The 20,876-nt window shown below is 37.6% G+C and overlaps 2 protein-coding genes across 3 annotated transcripts; one reads left to right on the forward strand and one right to left on the reverse strand.

Annotated features, from left to right (window-relative positions):
* Window positions 1-2,814: 2,814 nt before the first annotated feature.
* cks1b (CDC28 protein kinase regulatory subunit 1B) lies at window positions 2,815-6,305 on the reverse strand. Its single transcript, XM_020932770.2, has 4 exons — window positions 6,165-6,305; window positions 5,908-5,975; window positions 5,381-5,508; window positions 2,815-3,587 (listed from the first exon to the last, which is right to left on the reverse strand). Exons 2-4 carry the CDS (start codon window positions 5,964-5,966, stop codon window positions 3,541-3,543), a joined length of 234 nt encoding a protein of 77 aa, XP_020788429.1. The 5' UTR covers window positions 5,967-5,975; window positions 6,165-6,305; the 3' UTR covers window positions 2,815-3,540.
* A 1,574-nt stretch (window positions 6,306-7,879) lies between these two features.
* pbxip1a (pre-B-cell leukemia homeobox interacting protein 1a) lies at window positions 7,880-19,753 on the forward strand. Of its 2 annotated transcripts, none has more exons than XM_020932523.2 (10): window positions 7,880-8,203; window positions 9,012-9,140; window positions 9,864-9,948; window positions 10,026-10,093; window positions 11,266-11,944; window positions 12,975-13,193; window positions 15,839-15,882; window positions 16,012-16,107; window positions 16,940-17,120; window positions 17,202-19,753. In XM_020932523.2, exons 2-10 carry the CDS (start codon window positions 9,069-9,071, stop codon window positions 18,158-18,160), a joined length of 2,403 nt encoding a protein of 800 aa, XP_020788182.1. In that variant the 5' UTR covers window positions 7,880-8,203; window positions 9,012-9,068; the 3' UTR covers window positions 18,161-19,753. The 2 variants fall into 2 exon arrangements, with proteins under 2 accessions (XP_020788182.1, XP_055013494.1); XM_055157519.1 differs by lacking the exon at window positions 7,880-8,203 and adding an exon at window positions 8,294-8,455.
* The last annotated feature ends 1,123 nt before the right edge of the window (window positions 19,754-20,876 follow it).

Raw genomic sequence — 20,876 nt, forward strand, 5'->3', positions numbered from 1 at the left:
ATAATTCTCACTCAGCTCAAACTGCGAATACTGCTGAGGTCTTGTATCTTATCTCAATTCTATTTAAGAAAAGTTCATGATGCTATTACTCTGCAAAGGGACATACATCTTAGTTTACAAATGTTAAAAAGGTTACACGGTTAAATGTGATTAATATTGAGTAGGAGCCATTCATTTTTCTTCCCATGGCAACTTCTTTGTGGGCTGGACTTAAAATGTGAAATTCTGTGTGTGCATGGAAATAATTAACCACATATTCATCTATATAGTGCTATACTATACAGTAGTATAGTATATAGTGTATAGAAGTATGTAATGGAAATGAAATAAATGGTAAATGGTCACATTCACATAACACTTTTCCATCATGGCACTCAAAGCACTGTGCATTAAGGAATCACTCATCCTCACTCATTATATTAATGCTGGGAAGTAGCTGAATATATGTATCAAGAATATGTATTCTTAATACTTTTTTTCATTTGGTCTTATTCTTATTCTGGATACAGTTACTTTTCTCAAATCAAAAGAATACATGACAGTACTTAATCACACAATTTAGGCCTCAAATTGCTCTGTTCAAACTGATATGTGATTTTTCCTTTTCCAATTAGTGATAGCAAAAGGAGTAACAAATTGTGAAACAAATTTAAAGAAAGTTTTTATGAATGTTGCATTTACTTTTTATAATTTACCCTATAATGTAAATGCAACTCAATGTAAAAGTACTCTTAAGTATTCAGAATACAGTACTCTGACACTTTATTGCAGGTATTCAATATCCTGTAACTAAATTACAGAGTAAGTATTCTTCCCATCACTGCCCATTACACACACCCACACCAGTGTACGCACACACTGTAGTATTAATCTGTGGGAGCTGGGATATATCAATGAAGTTCATCATGTCAAGAGCGGGAATCAAACCTTTGACCTTAGGAGCAGAGGGTGAGCAGAGTACTAACTATATTTACAATGAAAAATGCATGCCGACTATAAAACCATTATGATGGCAAGATTGAATATATTTTAGATTTTTTGAAAGAAATATTCAAACTTATGATCCATAAATGTGGGTCCTTAGATCTGTTACTTTTTAGAGATTGGGTCCACAAATGTGCCACATTAATGCCACTACTTTCTGAAACTATTGTTAAAAATGTATTCACCTTAGTTTATTTATACTGAAAGAGAAAATGTGTCAGCTATGGCTATGATAAGGTAATAGGGCTTCATATTTAACTTGCATAATATGAAGACCAGAAAGTGACACCACTACACCAAGTTACAGGTCTGTTCTGAGGAGAAGCAAGCCTGCTCAAAATAACAATGCACATTTTTCCAACTATATTTTCTGCAGTTAAAACACAATAATGCGATGGTGTGGAACATTACAGGCAATAACTTGCCTATAGAGACAACTGTGTACTCTCCACTAGAAAAGTAGAGTATCTTTATTGTGTTAAGGTTTAAAGGTGGCCTATGATAATTGATTACTGAGATTCTAGACTTGCCACCTGTGCAAAAGGACCTTGACTTCAACACTGAAGCAAAAACATGTCAGCCTTCCAGTGACTCTGCGGGGGCCATCAAAAAGCTTTAATAGAAAAGCTGACATCATCATCTTATTTCGCTGAAAGCGTCTTTGCTGTAAATTCACTTGTAGATTGTAATTTGCGGTTGAAAATGTGTCTATTTTTCAAGATGATTCACCAAAACCTCTGGCGAAAGCTCTTTTTCTCCACAAGCGTCTCTTTCTCAGCTGGATGTCTTGATTGCAGGCCGACAGCATAGTGATTATGATTGCAAAATTTCCCCAAAATCGCCCTAAGAGAAAGAAGAGAAAAAGTCTTCCCCCTGCAATTGAAAAACATTTCTTATCTTCCATTACCTGCGGTTTTCAAAGTGTGGCAGTTACTACCCGTGGTGTGGAGAAGCTTGGATGAGTGGGCACCGGGCATGTTTTCTTTGTGGAACATCTTCACTTAATGTCAGAAGCATCAACATTCAAAACTGTTTTAGAAATGTTTACAATAAAAGGCAGTTTCATCAGTGTTTAGAATTCCATTGTCACACTGCTTCATGTTCAATTGATTCAAATGGATAGATTGAATGTATGCAACAAAATGAAACTTGTGTTATAGTGCCCCCTACTGTCCAAAAGAAGAAATATTAATAAGGTCAGACAGTTGCTCAATGTAATTCTGGGGCTTTTTAAAAAAAAAAAAAATTCCAAAATGCCACCTCTAATTGTGATGATGAAGAAAGCATGCACAAGTTCAATTAAATACATAATTCTGTTAAAATGAAACAGAATTTTAACAAATCCCAAAAAGAATAATTTTGCACACCTTACAGGCTTCTTTTCAAAGCTATTGAACTTGATGGAAAAAAAAAATATCTTGTCTTATGTCCAGAATTGCCAAAAGCAGGCCCGTCAGTACTAAGATTTAAGAATCCCGAATCATATAAAAAAAAAAAACATACATATTTGGTTCAGATCCTAGTTTTGGGTTCACAATAACTCATTTTGAAGTATGATATATTGCTGAAGAAATTATAAAACAATCGTACTGAAATGAATTTATGCTACCAACAATGTAAAAGCAGATTTATACAGCAAAAACAGTTCTAAATCTTATATTTTTACATCTTTATATTTAAGAAAAAACATACGAGATGAAGAATTAAACCCTTCTGTAATTAGTTTGCATCTGTAATGTATTAATTTAACTTTTTATTACTTAAATCTTATCGTATAACCAAAATAAACATTTTTTTCCAGTAGGGGAAAGAAAATAAGCAGACAAAAACTGTCATGACAAAGTTTCCATATTTATTAAAAATGAAAATGGCATCACGGTAACCTTCTCTGACCCACTTTTGAATGCAGGAAAGACTTTTCAAAAAGTTCCAGAAATAAAGAACGCAAAGCACAACTAAAAAGGATAAGAAAGTTACATTTATTTCAGAAAGGGCAACACATTCATAAATACTGAGCTGCTTACTGGTACTCAAGACCCAATGAGAGTTTTAAAGAGGCCAAAACAAAATATTCGCTTTCAAAACAGCAGACACTCAAATGCAGAGTAAACAACATGATAAGTATAGTTAAATGCCAATTGACATTTTAGCAGCAACATGTCAAACTGCAGATGGATTATTTTGAGTCTAAAGATCAACTATTTGAGTAGCTTTGTCTGACCAGAGCCTCACCAAGTTAGCATTTTAAGAACTCAAAATACGTTCCCTCGCTCCCCACATCTTATAGGTTTGTTTTAAAAGCTGGCAAATCCAAGCAGGTTGAGCATATACATCACAAGTCACAGTGCAATTTGATGAAAGAATCTGTGGACAGTGTTACACATGGAGAAATCTTGTCTGCTCGAAAAAGGAGATGGCGTTCCCTTGAAGACATACTTCATGCATCAACATCATAGTTCATAATAGTTCACTTTAAGGTCCAGGATCAGTCCGTGTCAGGGTCTTGCAGCATGATGAGATCCTGAGATTTGGGACGATCATGGACCCATTTGATCTTTACTTCTGAGTGGAAAGGGGGCGTCGAAAGAGCAGGATGTGGGGTTCTAATGGAGAAGAGAGAAAAATATTGAATTTAATTTGTGTAATGAAATTTTCATAGAATCAATCTGAAAAGTGCTAAACGTATGTAAACGTAACGTAAAGTATTTGGGTTGAGGCCAAAGTTAAATTGTTAATGCATTCCATAATGGTTTTTATTCAGGACTTTATTAGTAAAAGTAACATCTAAAAATATCATAACTATTGATTATCATTTGTTTTTATTATTTAAAAAAAAAAAAAAAAAAAAAAAAAAAAGGGACAATGCATACTAAAAAAAAGCAATATAATGCAAAGGAAAAACACAACATTCCATTCTTAGTCCTTAATTTAGAAAGTTAAAATGTCATAAAGCTAGAACAATCTTTTAAACTATTAGGATAAAAAAGTAAATATATGATTTCATTGTTTGGGCATGGCGTCTAGGTTTGTCAAAAGTAAATCAGATTCCAATCAATACTAAAACAAGTATGGAAACTGCAGGTATCCATACAAAAAGAAAATACACAATCACATTCAGGAGACAGATATTAAACTTTCCTGAGTAGCTTTAGAATGTATCAGAACAGGTATAAGAGAACAAAAGACCAGTATACGCCCTTGGACCACTATGGAACCTACTTGTATGACAGAGATTACATAGATTGTAATTTTCAATATTAAATAGTTTCTGTCTAAAGAAAGTTTGTATAATCACGGTATAGTAATTGAGTTTTCAAACTTCAGTATCAAACTAGTTCAGCATTTTTGTACTGTGACACTCCAATTTGCTCACAAAAATGATTTGTAAAAAAATTAAATGAGAAGTGAAGATATTTTATTTTTACCCTTGCTTGGTAAGCACAAGGCAATGTTTCTGTTTTGAAGATTACAAATTAGTTGTATTTAATCAAGACAATATTTTCACAGTTTCAAAACAACAATTTGGATTTAATCTTGTACAAAGTAGAAAGCACCCATCTACAAGGGCGTGTCATTTAGAGCCAAGGACAGCTGTGATGCTTTGATTTTTGGGAGTGTCCGACACCAGTGACCTGTATTCAAAAGAGGGTGTGGCGGGGTCCTGTTCACCATATGGTTGTGAATAACAAATCTCTGACATGTTTACTGCAAATCACTGCCTCAAGGTCAAAGACACTAGTTTCAGTGTTTGGCAGCTAATGTTGTTAGACTGTCAACTTCAATAGTACAAAGAGCACCCCTCCTAAATACACATCCCACCTGGTTAAACCGTTATGGTAATTAACGCCTGACAACTGAGCAACATTATAGAAACTAATGGGAGTGTCGTGTGTGTCTCAACTACTGGTAATGGCAGTCTCGGGAAGTAGCTGAATATGCATATGAATGAGTGCAAACTTTGAGTAACTGTAACTGGTAGTATAGATTATAGATTACGGTACTCATTTGATTTATGTAAACTACACATAATCTGTGAGAAATAGATAAATCGCACATGCTTCCCTCAAAGAGCAAAGTTATGTTCAGTTAATGATAAGAAATGCTTTAAAGACTGTAAAACTAAGTAAAAAAAAATTATAAAAAAATAAAAAAACTTTTTAATCTTATATTGAATCTAAAGTATTCTTCCCATCACTGTGTACTAGGAATCTGACTCTGGAATCAAATCCAACCCATGCTTTTTTGCCAAAACAAATGAGCAGCAGGGTTTTTATTTCCAATGCAAAAAGGGCAGACTTCAAGCATAATGAAGAATTGTATGTTGAGTATTATTTTCAGGAGATGTGACTAAATAAATGTAGTTTTGTAAAAAAGCTGTTAACAGCTGGGACTTTACCTGGTTGGTGGATCATATAGTGAACCCATCCCTGGCTTTGCTGCACACCCAGGTTCCTCCACTCAGATTCAGACATTAGATGAGTTTTGGGGACACGTTTGGCAATATCTTTTGGCAACATAACATGCCTAAAGAGGGAAAAAAAAAAAAAAGGAAGAAAAAAACATACATCAGGGACATTGTTGTTAAGTGAATCATTTCATCTTTCCAAAATACTTTAGCTTAAAATACTTTATTTTAAACATGTACTTCAATTCTTTTACTCAAGTATATTTTTTCTTGTGATAGTTTTATGTGAGTAATCTTCTGCCCCTGTATCTGTACGTTTATGTAAGCAACAAAATTGAGAATTGAACTAACCACTGCACAGGTATAACTCAGAACCATGGAAGTTCCCCAAACATACAGGTTATTGTCTCAAACCACTTTTACTTATGCTTCTAAACATGTGACTCCTGCAACGGACCACGCCACTTTGTCCCACTTATGCGTGTCACTTTTGTCCCACTTTACCATGTCATACGCACCTGTACTCGTATTTGTCATCGTCGTATTTGTCAGAATAGTAGATCTGTTTGTGTGACATGATGCAATCCTGAAATTATAAAAAGGTAAAAGGTTAAAATGTATAAACAAACTTTAATTCAGACTGTTTGCGTTTTAAATGTCATTCTGACTTGCTCGCATCGCAGGTATAACAACTAAATCACTACTAACAACATCTCTCGTTAAAACACGGTAGTATAACGCTAATATGTCTAGTAATTATATGTCAGTGACTTACAGAAATGTGAAGATTATTCCAATATTTGCCTTCCAAAAAGAGCAAAGTGTTCGCGTCGCTGTTTCCCTCTCGAATGTTCGTGAAACCGCTTTTCACCGTTCAAAAAAGCCTCCCCTCCTCCCATTGGTGGATTGAGCAGCGGAACTCGTTTCCTATTGGCTGAAACATTGACCGCGTCTAATTTCTGTTCCTTGTCTCCTTTTAACTTCACTTCCTCGATTCCTCAGCTGTAAGTCCCGCTCACTAAGAAGAAAGAGCCAATTGGAGACATCGTGCTCCTCTCCTCATTGGCTTATTCTTCAGCAGGCGTGACAGATGCAAAGGAATCGAGAAATTCAAGCATTGAAAAAGTAAGTGACTAGAAACGAGACGCACCCATAGACTTGTGACGTAATACTAAACTGAGATCTGATTGGTCAGTGTGAAAGTGGTGATTGGAAAAAAGTCTTGGCATAGGATTAGTACAAATAAACATGACACACATTCTTATTGTTATTACATAACTACGGATTAACAAATGTTATTGCATAGAGAATGTTATAGATCTCTCAAATAACGAACTCACCAGGAATATTGTAACTAAAACAGAGGGAGGGTTTTTTTCATCATAGAAAAGTGACCTCAGAGTAGATGACCCAGAGTTAAATTATTGATTACAACAGCTAAGTACAATCATCATAATTTTTAAAGTCTTACAGGAGAGCTATGCTATGTCATGGGCAAATGGAAATTGCAATGTTCCATCTGTTTGAAACACCTATGTCAATAATATTGCCTAATGTTTTATCACAATTAATACTAATATGTAAAACTGAAGATTCTACTAAATTCACTATTGTTAGGGAAAATAAGTGTTGTCCTAATGAGTTCTAGACTTGTAGAGGCAGAGACTCTGGATGTCTGAGGCAGGAGAAGTTTATTTACCATCAGGCCAGGACTGGGCTCGGTGACTTGAATACTCAACACTGCACATTAGTATTGGCTATTCAAGCCTGACTTACACGCAAGGAGTTTTAAATAGTAACCAAACAACAGCTTGGAAACAAACTGGTCGAGATAAAATGAGAAGTGCATAGCTTCTGTGAGACAAGTTGAGGAAACTGATCAGATTGAAAAAGGACAAATTCTTGAACCATTAGATGACGCCATAACAAGAGAGGAATATCAACAATGAAGTGGCGGTGTCCTTGCTAAAACTATGCAGAGGATGCAAAATTCCCCAACAAACATTAGGCCTAATAGACTGAGCAGTGTGCAGTGTTTGCATGTCTTCTTGCTCCAAGTGTTTAAGGACACTTGTCCCTGTTGGTTTGATCCTGACCAATCTACAGGAAGGTCACTGCTGAAAACAATTTGTTTATTGAAAGCAGTGCTATAATATAACCCAGATATAATTACTTTGTTAAGATTAAAAAATATTATTAAGGGAAAAAAAAGCATGTAGACATAAGTAACATGAGAAGCATTTATGGCCAGAGTTCCTGTTTCTTACAGTTACTGTTTTGGTCAGATCTTCTTACAAATATGTCAAAGGGAGCTTGAAAATGAGAGGGATGCAACAGTTAAAGACTAATTATGGAAGAAGGTTGAACAGCTGATGAAATGACCAACCACAAAGAGGCAACAGGGGGTTGTCCAGGGGTAAGTCCCAGTCAAATATAGTTAGGCAGACGTGTCAGTGTGCGGCTGGTCCTCTCCCCCTGTATATATACGTGCCAGTGTGTGTCTGAGGGTGTAGACTCACGCATGAAGTTGTATTATTACATTCTCCATCACCTGCCACAGTCAGCTGCGAGTGTCAATCAGGCTCAGACCAACATGGACCATTCGGACACGACACTTTAAAGTGATTGGCTGAGCGCTGGTTCGAGGGCGGGCTCAGTGTCCCTTTCCCAGATTCTGATTGGACGAGAGGCGCGTTGGTTGACGTGACGCAGCCTGGAATTCCCAAAGTTCCCAAGTTCACTGGAAGAGTACATCGCTGTGCATGCCGATTTCAACCAGATTTAAGAAGAAATAAAACCAACAATATCTGAAGTGTAAGTGATTTGCAATTAACGCTTTTCTGTTTGTGATTTTTCTGCATTTGGGCGTGTTTTGAAGCAGCTAGCAAGTGGATAGGTCTGTGTGAGAACGCGGAAGAGTGGGAATAGTCAGCATATAGCTACCAATCCCTTTGTTTACCTTCATGGGTGAACCTTGGATGTGGTTGCTACAACAGTAAGAGCCTACTAATCCACCTCAGTAATACATTTCAAGCAGAAGCGTGTCGCATACGTGCAGGCGGATAAGTGAGTATTAATCCCTCCATTGTTTCATTCAGTCCGATCCCAAGATTTGCCCCTGCGTTTGAGGTTTGACCATTTTTGGGCATTTAACAGCTGCACGAACTGTTTTCAACTGAGTGTTTTGGTTTGGAGAAATTGCGGTGTAGTTTTTGTAGGAGAAAGCTGAGTATAACTATAATATTTGTTGCTGAAGCTCTTGTTTAAGCGCAGTTGTTATGGTTGCCTCTGGAGTTACATAATGCATCATCAGCGACAATCTGTCCTTTTATCCATTGTGTACCGTGCATTCTGTACCAATGTGTAAGATAAAAGCAGTCTATTTGTGGCAGTAGCTTTTGACCTGGGAGATATTGTCTTATTAACCTGCTGTTTTCATGCAATGTTGCACAAATCGTACGTTTTAGTGTGTATATTTCCAAACTAGCTGTTAGCCTAGCTGCGTCAGACTTGCAAGCTGCATGAACGTGTTTACTGCTATTTTACATCACGGTGGACACTTGCAAAATCTCTGCAGCATCACGCTTTTATCCCTAAGGATGCATTTTGTTGTCGTCTGCAGAAACGAGAATAAAGCTGATCCCTCCCGTGCTGTGCCGCGTTGAGCCTGCAGAGGGCGATGTCTGACCACAGCAACAGCACTGGCAGCACTGGCTCCTCCACTAACAGCTGGACCCTCCTCTCCCCCGAGGTGAGACCACAGAACCGGCTCAGGAAACTCTGCCTAGGGCCCTGTGTGAGACGGGATGTCATCTAGAGGACTGTGTAATGTTCCTGTTCCATGATACAGGCCAAATATTGCAGGATTTAACATGCAATCCTGCATCTATCATAAGACAGTACTGCCAAATCATGACTCAGCCAAATGCAAATAAAGCTAATATGAATATTGACTGTATTTGTACACTACACACTGTAGATTTGCTATAGAAACAAGAGATTAATGAGCACAATGTTCAGACTCTTGCAATGGACACTTCCTTTGTGAACTGAAAAGATGTATTTAAATTACGAGGTACGTTTTGGCCATTATAAGTATTATGAAATAAAAGAGTTAAGAGTAAACACCATCCAGTGGAACATTTGGCTTCAAAACATAAGCTACAAAACCAGTGGCTTTCTTCCTTTGAATGTATGAAGTTCATTATGTCTTGTTGTGCGTGTGCTTTTGTAAAGATAAGATCCATATGACGGATGTTTATTTAACCTCAACATTCAGTACTCACTTCATTTGCATTTCTAGTAGCTCTCTGCAGCATCATATCAAGATATTTCCATTTAGAATAGTTTTTGTTCTCCTACAACACTACAACTGTGTAATGGACTCAAGGACTGTCTCTAAACGTGAAGAACTAAAACAAGCTTAAGTGAAGAGTGTAGTTTTATTGCCCCATTGTTGTTCTCTGTTCCACAGGAAGCAGCTGTGGAGAGTGTGGGGCCGGTGGATGACGGCACTGAAAGTTTGGGAGATGTGCCCAGTCTGTCGGAGGAGCTGGCAGGTCTGTGTGAAGCTGTGGTTAACGCAGAGGTGCCTATTCTTCTGCCCTATTGCCTCATTGTGTCTGTTTTATTACAGGAGCCACTGCAGAGTTCAAACACATTGACATTCCAATAGAGACGGTCCTGTCTGAGGAGGGTCACCAGGTTAGTACAATAGACAATGGATATTCATCTTATCACACACAGGTGCTACATGTATTGAATGAGCTTACCCAGGGGAATAATAATATACATGCTATTAGAATGTTTATATTTCCTTGGTATAATAATAATTGTAAACATGTAAAATTCACACATTAAAGGACCTATATTACGCTAGTTACAATGTTGTTTCGTCATCACAAACATACTTGGAGTTGCGTTATGTTTCATTGACACATGTTTAACACACAAGTTCTGCATATTTAGACTGAGTTCTTCTCTCAAATAGAAAACACTCTGTTTCACCTTGTGATGTCATGTGGTAGTACAGGAAGTGCTCCACTATGTTTTTTAATTTCATAGACCTTCACTAGAATCATTTGGATAATTGAAACTCTGGACATGTGTGGATGTAATGAAACACAGCTCCAGATTTTTGATGAGGTAACAACATTAAAATCTAAAATCTCACAAGAGCCAATGTTGTGTAATGTAGGACCTTTTAATGATGAAACCACAAGGCAGAAGCCAAAAGCTAGTAACTAGCTGTAACATGCACTCTTTCTGTTTTATAATTAACAAAATCGTAATTGAGTCTTATGCCAAGTGTGTGTGAGCTGTCATGGCATGTCACTGTATTTGACAGTCCTTCAGCGTTCATTATAATGATCTGGCAACCAAGTCGTAGCTCATTCTGTTATCTGCTTGGACTACTAAAACACAAAATGTTACTTAAACAAGATGTTTTTAGAATTGTGAATAAACCAAAATAACAATTTTGGTTTATTCACAGTGTTATGTTATCTAATGTTAAATTAGATGTTTAATGTTAATTTATTAATTTAAATATTATTGAAGTCAAATCTATCATTACAATGACATACACTTCGCAGCTGATGTTATCTGCATTCCTTGTGAGTGTGAAGCTAACTGTAGGCACAGCTCTGTCTGTAGCTCTGTTTCTCAAGTTAGACTTTAACCTGAGCTTTGTCTTCAACTGTTTTGTTTTTTTTTTGGCTTTGTTTGGTAATCTGTTAATTGTGTAAACACCCCCAGTGTGATGCCACTGCAAAGTAGATATGGATATGCACTGTTTTGTAGATGGTAGTAGAAAATCCCACAGAATACGATCACATTTAACATTAAATTTTAACACGTATTCCTTTATTGTTCAGATCTGTCAAGAGACCACTCCAGAACCAAGCGAGGGTCCCATCCCGTCAAGTCCATCCCGGGTCAGCCCGCTCCCATCTCACTCCTTCAGTCCCCTAGAGGAAGACCCAGAGAGCCAGCCTCCTGTGATCCATGACATCGTAACCAGTTCTCCCAGTGACAATGACAACCTGGGCACCGTCCCATTTGTCACTAATTTGGATTTGGGGACCCCTCTGGAGATCCCCACCTCTGATCTGCTTCAGGACGAAGAAGAAGTGTGCTGTGCCACTGACAACCCGCTCTCTGCTGTACCAGTGTTTGACAAACCTGCTGACATTGGTCCAATTAGTGAGACACCAGCGGAGGAGAGTCCAAGTCCTCAAGAGGAAGATGAATCAAAACCAGATGTCCCTTTAGAGACCCTTACGGCGGTTGAAGGCACTGAACCCTCACTGCCTGTCCCACACGATGACAGGCAGACAGAGGAGGAGAGCAAAGAGGAGCCCAGCACAGAGCCAGAGGTGAACGAGGAGCCATTTTGTCCCCCGGACCTGCCTGAAACTCCTGCTGGTGTGGAGGTTGAAGACATTGAAGGTCCAGTACCTGTCGAAGAAACAGGCGACTCAAATGTACAAAAAGAGGAGACAGAGGAGCCCCCAGAGACACTAACCCAGGATGAGGAGGTGGAAAATGAACCAGGTAACATTATATCATTTCATTGATAACCGAGAGGTGACGGTACTCAAGACGAATATCACTAAACATTACTAGCACAAACATTTAAAATCATACTCTGGAAATTACATGAACCAATTCAACAAAATATCAATAAATCAAAGTGTAGTGGTTATGTATCAAGCCATAAAAGAAACATGCAAATTATGTTCCTTTGATTTTTATTATTTTTTTGTTGTTGTTTGATTTAAAAGCCAAGATCACTTAGTATAAGAACCAAAATAATAGTCACTTGTAGCCCTGTTAAACATTAAACATTTGTGGAAATTTTGAATCCCATTTCCAAGTATATCCCATAACGGGTAATGATGGCCATAATCATTTTAACATGCGGTCTATGCCATTCAAGTCATAGTCCCATTCACACAAATCATGATACCACTTGGTTTCCCACTTTACCCGTCCATAATAGGTTGTATAATGTGTTAGTTTGTAGCTCCTGTAATTACCACTTGCAGATAGGCAGCGGTAATGAGAGCCCCCTTGTGGTAGGATTGTTAATCACGTCTCATATCCGTGGCATGCTGGAAACTCAAACGTGATTTATTGGCACGACAGAGAAGCGCGCTCCCTGTAGAGAAAATGAGAAACAGCCAGGCATGAAATTACTGTTGTCATAATTTAGAAGGAAAATGTCATGCATTTCCAGATGTGTAGGGGCAGACATTTTTACATATTGTTTACACTTTGTTTTTCTTGTTGTATTTTATTTTTGGCGTTTTAATTAAAGGTGCACTGTGTAACTTTCTGGTATGACATTAAACAGCTCCACCTTACATTTATTCAATTACAGGTGGTTTTATAACTCAAAAATATGTAGAAAAACAGGCATTCTGACTGAGTGGGGTTGCCTCTTCACAGATCTGACCTTTTTAACTTGGGTTTGGTTTTTCTAGACAGAGCAATAACATCTCCACAAAAGTATTTAACTCCTCCACCAGAAAAGTTACTTAATCCACCTTTGAATACCTTGTAATTTTACTTCCTGCTATAGAGCCATCTTACACTTTTGAGTCTGGAGACACACGTGGCTTCGATGATGGACTGAGGAGGAGGAATTTACCCAGGACGTCTGATGAAGAGGAGGATGAGGAGGATGAAGAAGTGGAGTTTAAAATAGAAGAGAAGAAAGACACCAAGCCATGGCTGTCTGTGAATAAGTGCATCGTGGCTGGTCTAGTCCTACTGTTCCTGGGATCCCTGTTCCTCTCAGGTGAGTTCCTCATGAATTTCCCCTCTACAAAGTACAAAAGTAAAAGTACAATACTTCAAAAAATGTACACAGTATCCTTTTTACTTGAACTTCACTACATTTGAGAGCAGTTTATACTGAAAAGTAAAAAGTACTTTGAGACCTGCTGAAATGGCTGAGACGTATTTGCAGCGCATTTGATTTGAGTTAACGTTCCAATTTTGAACAAACCAAATACACAAATACACAAAAACAGCTTGAAATTTTAAGAAATCAGTTGAACCACTCAAAATAAGATCTGTTTTAATCTAAATCACTTTACATTTGATGTTTTAATTTACAAAATACTTTTATTTTTTTACAGTAAAGGTACATTTTTGAAGAGGTACTTCAGCACTTTTACTGAAGTAGATTTTTTCATGTGATACTTTTACTTTTACTTGAGTAATTTTTTGCCCCTGTATCTGTACTTTTACTTACTTTTACTTTTAACAAAATTGAGTACTTCATCCACCACTGCCCCTGTATTAAAAGATGTTGTGCTTTGTATTCTCTGTGTGTTCAAACTTCATTAATCCCGTGTTGAAATCCCATTATATTAGATGTGATTTTTGACTTTCAAAGTGTCAATGAGACCTAATCAACGCTGATTAAATGCATGCTGTGTTTTAGAGTCTGTATAGAGTCCAGATAACAACCATTTATTAAGTCATTTTAATAAACTCATAAGATAAGAGCACCTTTATTTGTCCCACAATGGGAAATTACAGTGTTTCAATGCAAAGTACAAGAAGGGCAGGAAAATATTAAATAGCAATCAAAAATACAGATAAATAACTCTTAAAAATAAATCTAACCACTTCAACTAGAAGATTAGAATATACTTTATTTTAGTTTATGTATATTATTATTTTATGGTTTCTACATCTACAATCAATAATATGCTTTTATTTACTCATTATTAATGGTCCTATATCACCCAAAACTGATCCTTGTGAGCTTAAAGCCATATTATAATGATTTAGCTTTTTTTGTTTGTTTATTTGTTTTATTTACACATGTTTGAGTAACATCTCTGTCCATACCTCCAAAGCTCAAAATGCACCTTGTGATGTCATTAAGTGGTCATTTCAACTTAGCAACAAACCTCTTACCTTTAGTTCTGTAGAGACTGGTAATTCCAGTGTTAAATCATCCAAATGATTCTAGTGAAGGTGTGTAGGGTTTAAAAACACAGTGGAGCACTTCCTGTGTTACCACATGACATCACAAGGTGGAACTGAGTGTTTCCAGTGCATGCAGAATTGTGTGTTAAACATGTGTGAATGAAACAAAACACAACTCCAGATATGTCTGTGATGAGGAAACATCATAGATCTTAACACAGAGTAATATGCACCCTTCAAGAGTAAGACAGTTTTCTCATTTTCAAGTCTATAGGCCTCTACTTATCTCTCCATGGTGACGTAGTTGTGGCTGTGTTGAAGTATGGTCCGTGGCCTTGATAATGGCAGGTCCCGTCCATGTTGAGATAAGGCAGCTGTGTAAGCCTCCAGCTCTCAGGCCAACACTTAACAGCTTGTCCGGACACTTATCTGACCCCAGGCTTCACACAACGCCAGCAAATAAAAGGCCTTACTGACAGTGAAGTGAGGAAAGAAAGTATTATGGGGGAATAGAAAAGCAACATAAATAAATCTGAATATCAAAGTTGAGCAGAAAAAATTTGATATTAAAAGTGTACAGTGTCTTTTTTCGTACATTATTGTCTCCAGTTGTCTTGGGATTTTATGGTTTTACTTTAAGTGTTTGTAATTTATCTTTAACTTGGGGGTGGACACTGGCAGTTTCTCTTGTAATTTCCTCTCTTTATGCAGGTAAATAATAACATATGTTTGCTTTGCTCAAGACCAAAACATAATAAAACAGTATTTTGTTTCTTTTTGCTGTCATAAATTCTACAATAATATTTACTGACACCTTATAGTTACCGTATATATTGAAGTTAGACCATAATTTAACTTTTAAGGGCCCATACGTAGCATTGTCATTACCTAATCAGAAACATAGCTGGAGTTGTGTTTTGCTTCGTTCCCCCATATTTAGGCCGCGTTCTCCTCGTGATATCATGTGATGATACAAGAAGTGCTCCACTGTGTTTTTAAACTCCGTACACCTTCACTAGAATACTTCTCTCTACTGAACAAAAGGTAAAGGGTAGCTTTTAACTTAAACTACTACTTCATGACATCACAAGGTGGAACAGCATTTTGAGCTTTTGATATGTAGACAGATTAATAATAAAAAGTTACTCAAACATGTGTGAACACAACCCCAGGTATGTTTTGGTGAGGTAGCCACATTTTAATATGGCTCAAAGTTCACAAGAATCCATTTTGCATAATGTAGGACTTTTTAATTCTGTCATATCTTATCTTTAAATCGATTAGCTTTTTAATCTGAAAACACCTGTTCCTACTAAACATACTGGAACAATACTATATCAATATGCATAGCCATTTTCTAAAATAGTAAGTTTTAGTAAGTCTTGGTAACGTTTAGGTCATGACTCTGCCTACCAACACAATACACTGCCTTTCACAATAGTTGTATCTTTCACTGTTGTTTCAGTTTGTGTGAAGAGATGTTCCTTTCTTATGTGACAGGTGACATTGACGGCCCCGAAGTGACAGAAGGAGAACAAAGCCAGGTCTGTTCCCCTCTTTATCCCCGTTACTCAATAACCTTGTGAATGTTACAAAAAACAGGTCAAATAGCTAGAGAGGTGTGGCTGTTTTAAATGTTAATCTTATTTGTTTGCTGATTTGTTTTCATCTAGGACTGGCTTAGTGCTGATCCAAAGGAAATGAAAGAGCTATTGGACAAACTTACACAAGAAAACCAACAAATTGCTCAGCTTGAGGCTCAACTAAAGGTCAGTGTAGCGCTCTTATTAATGCTAATGATGTTGTTTGCCCTTTTCAGACATTAAAATGTGTGTTTCTTATAGACTTTATTTTACTTGACATATCCAGCACATTATTTAGGTGAACTTGGCTGAAAATATGGAAGGAGGGAATGTTTGGGCGAATGAATGAACTGTGGACTGAGAAGTGGGACAGTTTTTGTACTTGTCTGTTTATGTTTAATTGTGTAAATGTGTAAAGGTTTCATATTTCCAGTTTAGTTAATGTTAATGTACGTCACAATCAGAGTATCCTGGATATTTAGAGTGGTAACTATGGCAACTACAGCACAGATATGGCAAGGAGCGAAACATGTTTGCAACTTTGGTAACTTAAAGCTTTTTAGAGTGTTTTTAACAAAAATGGGACAAGATATACATTGAATTAAGAACATAAGACAGTTGAAAAATACTACAGAGTCCCACAACATCAGTTTAGTCCAAGAGCAACACAAGACTGATAGAAGTTTGAGTCAAAAGTTGCTGCTTTTGCAGTATTTTTACTCTACTTCAGTTCACACATGCTCAGTTAGGCACCAGTGGTGGGAAATCAGGATACTGTGTGTACATGCTACAGTATCCTGGACACTATCAGAATATCCCAGTGAGAGTATCCTGGGTTCTTATAACTGGAATAATGGCTTATCCAGGAAACTGAAATCAGGATACTGCGTTTACATGGACACTCACAAATCCAGGATACTCAAAACCCAATCATAACCCGGATACTAGGCACTAACTGTATTTGTTGCTAAATATTTGAACTATTAAAAAATAACCTTGATTTGTTTCCATGTGTTAGGCTCAGAGAGAAGAGTTGGATGCGGCGTTGAAGGCAGTAGCGGTCAGCGGTGATGAACAGAGGAGGGCAGATTTGGAAACTGAAAATGCAAAGCTGAAGGACGAGCTTCTGGTGCTGCCTGACCTCAGAACAGAGCTGGAGAGTTTGAGAGCCAGAGTGACCGAGCTCAGTGCTCTCTCAGGTAAGACAGAGAATCACAAGTTTCGTTTTTTTATATAGCATATTTTAAACGTACAATTTCTAACTACCTTTTTGTCCACAGCTCCTCAGACAGTAGCCCCAGCCCCCTCCCTACCTGCCCCTGAGCCTGAGGATGTAAAGTCCCCTGCTCCTGAGAGGAAGAGCCCCCCAAATGAAGCCCACGTCAAACAGGAACTTCAAAGACAAAAGAAACTTCTGGAGGAAAGCAGGAAGAGACTGGAGACAATGAAAAATAAAGATGTCAGCGACCGCAAACATGTCAGAGATCATTTGGCTGAAATTCAAAAGAGGCTCTCAGAAAAGGTTGAGAAGTGGGGCAAGAAGAAGCCAGAGGAGTTGAAGTGGAAAGGAAATAAAGATAAAAAACAGTGGAAAAAAGAGGAGAAGAAAGAGTGGAAAGGAGAAAAGGACAAGAAAGAGAAGTACAAAAATGATGAGAAAGAGGTCAAATCAAAATATAACTCCCATAAAGAGGCTTGGAGGAAGAACCAGGATGAGTGGGAGAGGAAAAAGGGGGAACGGAAATTGGACAGAGAGGAGAGAAGGAAGGAGAAACCATGGCATAACAAACCCAATAAGAAAAGCCAAGATGGCTCCCATCATAGCCATAAACACAAGCCAATCCAGCAGGATTTTTGGAAGGACCAAGAGCAGAAACTCAACCGAAATATCCGCCCACAGCTCGGGTGCAAAAATGTGGAGGACTGTGCGGCCAAAGAGGGGCTGTATCCGGTCGAGTTGTCCGAATTTGATGAGCTTCTAGAGGGATACTTGAGCAAACTCGATGACCTCTCCTCTTCCAGTGGCAAAGACAAAATTCGTACACTGACCGCTCAGTTTTTCGAGAACGGAGTGTTTATTCATGATCGGATGCGCTTCAGTGACTTTGCAGAGGAAGTGGCAGACATTTTGGAAGATGCTGTTGATATTTTAGAGGGGCACAAAGACAACAATTCACTGGAGGAGGAGATGGAGGAGTTTGAACGAGAAGCGCTCTGGAAGTTTGCAGCCACAGCCTAAAAACTGGACAAAGAAATGTAACACTAACATATTCAAATCAACTGTGGGCTGATTCCAAGGACACGATTGCCTACCCTCTGCTTTTCAGAGTTGTAATTATTTGAAAAAAGAGATAAATGTCTGTTATAAAAAAAAATAATAATAATAAGCTAGACTTGTGCTTGTCTTTTTGGACTTAGTTGTTGTTACCTACCTCCATCAGGTCACTCATATGTGTTGTGTAGATTTTCCTCTGCTTCAGGCTATGGTGTTTTCTCAATAACAAGTGCATGTCCCAGTTAATAGGATAACTAAATACACCCAGATTTGTTTTTAATAAGAATTTGAAATATGTATTCCTTTATTTTATTTAAAACGTTTAATTACAAGAAAATCATATTTAATTTTGCTGTGTCTGTCACAGTTCCTCTCTGATTTGCATGGGCGTTGTGTGAAGCAGGTTTGAACAAATACTAGTCGTGGCAGGTGTAAGTGCTTTCCCTGCAGCGAACGGGTGGCTTATCTACAGGACGTGGTGAAGAGACCATTTCAGGTTTGATGAATTCTGGGTGTTTGGGGTGAGCTGCCACTGTTAAAAAGCCTGGAGTGCTTGGTTTTTACACCTCATCGTCTGTACTTGTCCATGTGCTCGAGCAGTAACCGTTAGAGGAGTTATGAAACGCTACAGGACATAGCAACAGCCTGAACTCCCTCAGTTTGAATCACTTTGATTATATTTTTACCTACACCTTTGACTTATTTTCTGAAGCTTGTTTTGTTGTTAATGTCGCCGTGGAGATCTGCAGCACATCATGTACATTTACTGGGTATCCCAGAGCTTCAAGTGAAATACTAAAGAGTCTATGAGACAGATTCCTTCGATGGATTTTAAATTCACCTTTATGGGATTGGCAACAGTGTTTTATCATTTTTGTATGCTGTGCACATTGTTGATTTATTAGTATTAGTTGTTATAATGTTGATGAAGGATCCTAAGTTTGATTTATGTTTTCACGTGTTCTTAATGTTGCCATGGTCTTGTTTAGAGATAGAGAGAGTTTTAGTTTGCGGTTGAAGCTTGAAATTGTTCATTACAAGTTTATGTTTATTTATTCTTATGTTGAATTCTGAACCACATAGTTATAGACTCCATACACATTGAATGTGAATATGGTTTATATACAGTTTGCCAGCTCATGCTTATGTGCCTTTAAAATGGCTCTATTATATCAATGGGAAATCTTGAGTTTCAAATATCAGTAATGTGCATTTCACATGAAATGGTACTGCTGTTTGGCAGAGTGAATGTCAGGTTTACACTTTAGGTGTCAAACTTTTATGTGTTAAAAATGTCTTCTCTGCTGTGTACTAGAATGTTTTTGATTCAAATTATTTTAGACAATTTAGACCAAAGGAATTGGAAGAGAATGCCAAAATATCATTTTGTTTTTGTTGGACAACACCAGGGCTAAAACATGAAGCTTTGATTATTTATGCACCCTGTGAAAAGTGCATGTATTTGACCCCTGAACATGTTTATAGTAGTCTTTTCTTTCACCTGTAATGTCCTCTTTTAGTCAGTGTTATGTTCAATAAACTTTTTCACCAATAAAAGTGTACTGTACATACATTTGTGGCCATTCTGTTTTAACTATTCATCATATTAAATTAGTGAAATGAACAGGTTCTGTGATATAAAATTATTGTGCTTTTATAAAATATGCCCAGGCTTATCTACAGCGATACTTCTAAATATGCACTATTATTGATTTGTAGAAAGGAACGACAGGCATGTTTTTATCACACATTTCTGATGCAAAGCTGAAATATTTAACTCAGATTAAAGCTCTTGTTACACTGCACACTTCCACATACACGCACACACGCACACACACACGGTCTCTGGCCCTGACACACTGATGACCAAGAATGTAAGCAAAGAGAGACTGCCATTCTTAACATTCTGCCAAAGCGTCACCTGAGTTCACTGTGGTCTGTGAGCTGTTCCTGCATGAGTCATGTTTTGTATAAACTCATTAGTGCTTACGTGTGTATGATTCAGCTACTTGATTAAAGTGGACAGGTGCTGATAATATCTGGATTTCAAGGGCTTTGTAAACACACTATAGGTTACTGGCTCACAAATGTTATCAATGGAAAGCGTACATGTGGATTTGGTAATTAAATTGATTTAAATGTAAACTGTTTAAATCAATATTGATAAATGACTTAAAAGTATTTCAAAACTTTGATCCCGCTGTTTGAGGTCACCATGACAACATTAACATTTTTCCTCTGTGGCCTCCAGGATAAGATTTTGGAAGCATATATATTGAGTTAATTTGACAAAGGCCAGTAGTGATGATCATGAACAACAACAATTCTGCAAGTTTATACCACATAGAGAAAGCCTGATCTCAGTAGCTAAGGATGGTTGGGTCTGGTCAGTACTTGGTTGGGACACCACTGGGAATGCTAAAGTGTGGCTATAACTGCTGTGGTGTCCTTAGGCATGACACTTCACCCAGTGAGTCTAGTGCACGCTCTTGCTGTGTCTTTCAGCAAGATGCTTCACACCTTTCTTTCTGTGTTTAAAGTACGCTGTTGAATGACTGTGACTACAATCTCTAAAATCTGCTCTACAGAAAATACTCTACAATCTGGCATTTTTACACCTATATCATGTATGTAAATTCTTCAAATCTTTTAATTTGACAGGCCATCAGTAATCAGGTCG

The sequence above is a fragment of the Boleophthalmus pectinirostris genome, unplaced genomic scaffold (assembly GCF_026225935.1).
Source record: "Boleophthalmus pectinirostris isolate CB_2022bp ecotype Guang Dong unplaced genomic scaffold, ASM2622593v1 HiC_scaffold_21, whole genome shotgun sequence".
Lineage (NCBI taxonomy): Eukaryota > Metazoa > Chordata > Actinopteri > Gobiiformes > Gobiidae > Boleophthalmus > Boleophthalmus pectinirostris.